The sequence below is a fragment of the Pteropus alecto genome, unplaced genomic scaffold (assembly GCF_000325575.1).
Source record: "Pteropus alecto unplaced genomic scaffold, ASM32557v1 scaffold101, whole genome shotgun sequence".
Lineage (NCBI taxonomy): Eukaryota > Metazoa > Chordata > Mammalia > Chiroptera > Pteropodidae > Pteropus > Pteropus alecto.
The window spans coordinates 6,305,804-6,310,279 of record NW_006432945.1 but is presented as its reverse complement, the minus strand read 5'-3'; the positions used below and the strand labels follow the sequence as shown (position 1 = coordinate 6,310,279).

Genomic DNA, 4,476 nt, shown 5'->3' with positions numbered 1-4,476 from the left:
GGGAAAGGTAAAAGACAGACACACTTGTAAATTACCCATCTGGATAATCAAATACCAACCTGCAAAGCTATTGTGAAATTTGAGAGACAATTTATGTGAAGCATTTGAGATGGTACCAGGAATATATTCAATACTCAGTGAACAGTGGCTGTCATCAGTGTGCTCCTTCACTGTATTTCACTTAGGGGAGCATGGCTGACCATGATTTAAGCATTCAGAAAACACAAGATTCCTCCCTCAGACAATCCTACCCAGTGCTTCCTGTCAATGTCAAGGTTGAGGCCCTATCAACCAACCACCATATAAACTTAAGATCTAATACGTGAAATATCAGAGAAATCATACTCATTTTAACAGGAAGAAAGAGTTCCATTTCCCTCAGTTCACAGCATCATACCATGTCAAACCAACTGAAAACATTTATGATGTCTAGTAGTTCATTGCTTTGAAATCTCTCTTCCAGGCTCCTTTCTTCAGGTTCACTAGTAATTATTTCCCCTTCGGTGGATGACACTGCAACCTATGAGTGCACTGTGACAAATGACGCTGGAGAGGACAAGAGAACTGTGGATCTCACCGTCCAAGGTAGCATTGTCTTAGTACGTAGATTGAAAGTTATTATAATGACATCTTTTCATGAATCCAACCTCTCAAGAGGGCTCTCTTTTCCTCTGACTTAACACTTAACTTTCAGTATAGAAAGAGGAGGATGTGTGAGAAGGTTTTGGAAATCTGTAAGGGCCGGGAACGTGTAATATTCTTTCTTTCTGTCGTTACTGTCATTTCAGTTCCACCTTCCATAGCTGATGAGCCTACAGACTTCCTAGTGAGCAGACGCGCCCCGGCGCTGGTCCCCTGCACTGCTTCGGGGGTTCCACTTCCCTCAATTCACTGGATGAAAAATGGCATAAGACTGCTTCCCAGGGGAGATGGCTATAGAATTCAGTCCTCAGGTAAGACCAGGTTCAGTGATTATGCATCTGTTGATTGGAATAGTTATGAATGGATGACCTTGCATGGCTTTTTATTTTTCTTGCACCAAGAAAGAATTGCATCTGGGAAAAAAATGCAATTAGAGTGGGAAAGGGAAATAGGGTAAGAAAGGAAGAGGAAAAAAAAAAGTCTGGAAACAGAATAACAATGTCTAAAATTGATCTGAATGTAATAAGCATAATCGCTGGAACTTTATGTGCATTTTTATTGAACCTGAGGTTTAGCAAATTTACCGCTTGCCTTTGAGAGAATCGCTCTTCTTCTGTTGGCCAAATAGAATGTTCGTTCGTTTAACAAACATTTAGTGCTTAAAATAGGCTATATACTCCACTAAATTTCTGAGGTTAAAAAACTAAGACAGTATTCTTGCTGTCAGGGTTTCTGCAATGTATCAGGTAAGGCCGGCTGGTAAGTGTTATGATGGATGATTTTTGAGGGAGATACCATTTATACAAGTTAAGTACTTAACAGTTTATAACGTTGAAGAGAAAAAATAATTCGCCTAAATGAAAGTATAGGTGATTCACATTGGTGTTTTTGAAAACAGCCTGCTTGGAGATATACGTTGGAGACACACAAAAGCAGCAACTGGTATCTTGGAGCATTATGAATGTGTGCATATTATTCTAAGGAAATTTGTTTATTCAATAGAAGGCAAATAATGGAAGATTGTTCTCAGGATGGAACTTGACTTTCAGAGCAAAGTATTGTTGCTATCTAAGAAACCTGTATAAATCGGTAGCAATTAAAATAGTAAAATATACATTAACTACCCTGACCACAAAGTATTGTGCTAAGAAAACAGTTTGGAACTCTCTCAAAATATTAGAGTTACCATATGATCCAGCAACTCCATTCCTAGGCATTTACTCAGAGAAATGAAGACATATGTTCACACAAAGACTTGTATGCAAATATTCATACAGCATAATTCACCATAGCCAAAAAGTAGAAAGAATTCAATTGTCCATCAACTGGTGAATGGATAAACAAAATGTGGATAATCCACACAATAAATTCTATTTAGCAATAAAATGGATCAAAAATATTGGCACATGCTACAACAGATGAAACTCAGAAACTATGCTCACAGTGAAAGATGTCAGACCCAAAACACTTCTGTATGATTCCATCTGTATGAAATGTTCACAAAAGCAAATATACAGAGACAGTAAGTAGATTAGTGATTGCCTCAGGCTAGGGTAAGGAGTGAGGAGTGACTGTAAGTGGGATGAGATTTCTTTTTGGGGTAATGGAAATATTCTAAAATTAGATTATGATACTAGTTGCAGAACTCTGTAAATGTACTAACATCATTGAATTGTACATTTAAACGGGTGAATTTTATGGTATGTAAATTTCGCCTCAGTAAAGCTGTTAATAGTGATTGTAAAAAGTATACTGTGCTAGGCACTTAAGGGGGAATAAGTATTATAGGCCAAGCACCACTGTGCTATGGGAATGAAAACAAAAATCAGAGAGACATAGTTTGTGAAACCAGAGAAACAGAGAAGCGTTGTGCATGAAAACTTTTTCCTTTTTAGGAGCAATTGAAATATCTGCCACTCAGTTAAACCACGCTGGAAGATACACTTGTATCGCCAGGAATGCAGCTGGTTCTGCACATCGACACGTGACCCTTCGCGTCCAGGGTATGAAAGGTTATTTATTCATTAAAAGCTTGCTGTTTTTTTTTTATTTTATTTTTTGGTTTGGTTTGGTTTGTCGTGTTTATTCTTGAGAAGTCATACTGTTTTGAGCTATGAACCAAGTAATATCTAAGGGATATGAAAGCCTGGTAAATATTCTTCGATAGACTAAAGAAGATCCACAGGTAACAAACCACACAGGAAAAAAAATCTTTTTCTTCTTGAATTTTTATAATCTGTTCCTGCTTCTGGTCTTCTAATGGAAACTGGCTATAGTAGCAAGAAGAATAAATGAAATATGGCTAGTGTTCACTTTTCCCTGGGACAGTCCAATCACTAATATTTTGGAATTCTGAATCTGGACATGTTTGGCCTCATGGTTGCTATAGACTTGTCACTAACTAGTGCCATTGCCTGTTTCCATCGATTGGTTCCTATAGAGCCTCCAGTTATTCAGCCTCAGCCAAGTGAACTGGACGTCATTCTAAACAATCCCATTTTACTGCCATGTGAAGCAACAGGGACACCTAGTCCTTTCATTACTTGGCAAAAAGAAGGCATCAATGTCATCACTTCAGGTACTTATCACTGTCTCTGTTAAGAGACTCACAGCAATACAGTGTTTTCTAATTCAGAAGTCAGTGTGTGTGTGTGTGTGTGTGTGTGTGTGTGTGTGTGTGTGTGTGTGTATATGTATATATATATTTTTTTTTTTTTTTTAATGAAAATAAAAACCTTCTCACTATGCTTTTGTACTGTGATGTAGGCAAAAGCCATGCAGTTCTTCCTAGAGGCGGCTTACAGATCTCCAGAGCTAGCAGAGAGGATGCTGGTACTTACATGTGTGTGGCTCAGAATCCAGCTGGTACAGCCTTGGGCAAAATCAAGTTAAATGTTCAAGGTACTTAACCTAAGTAACGTCTCCATTGCAAAGATGTTTATAACCATGAACACCAAAATTCATATTTCTAAAACAATTATGCTGCCAGAGTTCTCAACTTTCTTAGTTTATATCATCATATTTGTTTTTCTGTTACACTTATGAAAAAGAAAATTTAATGTTTTCGGACTCTTTTTTTTTTTTTTTTTTTGCATTGTATAAGAAAGCTGAGGCTTCCCATTGTCTTTTGAACTTCTGTGAGCCTCCGTTTGGTCCTCTATTTCATTGTGGCACATATTTAAGGTATTTTTAAAACCATCTTTCCATAATACACTTTAGATATATTATGAAATATTAGATTGTAATAGCCACTTAAAAAAACAACTTATAAATTGCACTTAAACCAAGTTATTAGAAAAAAAATTATTCTAAATACAGAATGGGTTTTTTTCACATTTAACTAATATTTTCTTGATATAATCATCATATCTTATGCATGGCTTTCGTGAATGAAAAAGTACACTGAAAATAGGTGCCGGGCTACTGAATTTGCATTAGCTGATTTTGCATTCTCTCATAGTGTGATTTTCCTGTGATGAATTAATGACTAGAGTAGAGCTCACCTCTTTACAGATTATAAATCTAATTCCTTTTGTATTTTTCAACACGTTTTTCAACAAATATTTATTGGTAGACTAAGTGGAAATACATTGAACATTACACATATGATCCTTCCCTTGTAGTATGGAGAAGGAAAAAACTAAACTACCAAATAAATGAAATCATTATAAATTCTCATAGAAAATAAAAACAGAAGACTGAAATGGAGAATAATGGGGAAATATGGGGGCCACATTAGATTAGCGGTTGAAGTAGCTGCTCTGAGGGGGTCCCATTTAAGCTGAGACTTGAACGATGAGCTAGGATAAGCCATATAAATGTAGTGGAGTGTCC

General features: G+C 36.6%; 1 protein-coding gene across 2 annotated transcripts in view; it reads left to right on the top strand.

The window, feature by feature from the left end:
• The window catches only part of HMCN1 (hemicentin 1), a 375,430-nt gene that overhangs the window by 313,371 nt on the left and 57,583 nt on the right, over positions 1–4,476 (top strand). For both annotated transcript variants that reach the window (XM_025043935.1, XM_006907734.3), the window contains exons 76-80: positions 464–585; positions 789–953; positions 2,538–2,645; positions 3,083–3,220; positions 3,409–3,543. In XM_025043935.1, coding sequence (XP_024899703.1) covers positions 464–585; positions 789–953; positions 2,538–2,645; positions 3,083–3,220; positions 3,409–3,543 — 668 coding nt within the window. The remainder of the gene's footprint in view (positions 1–463; positions 586–788; positions 954–2,537; positions 2,646–3,082; positions 3,221–3,408; positions 3,544–4,476) is intronic.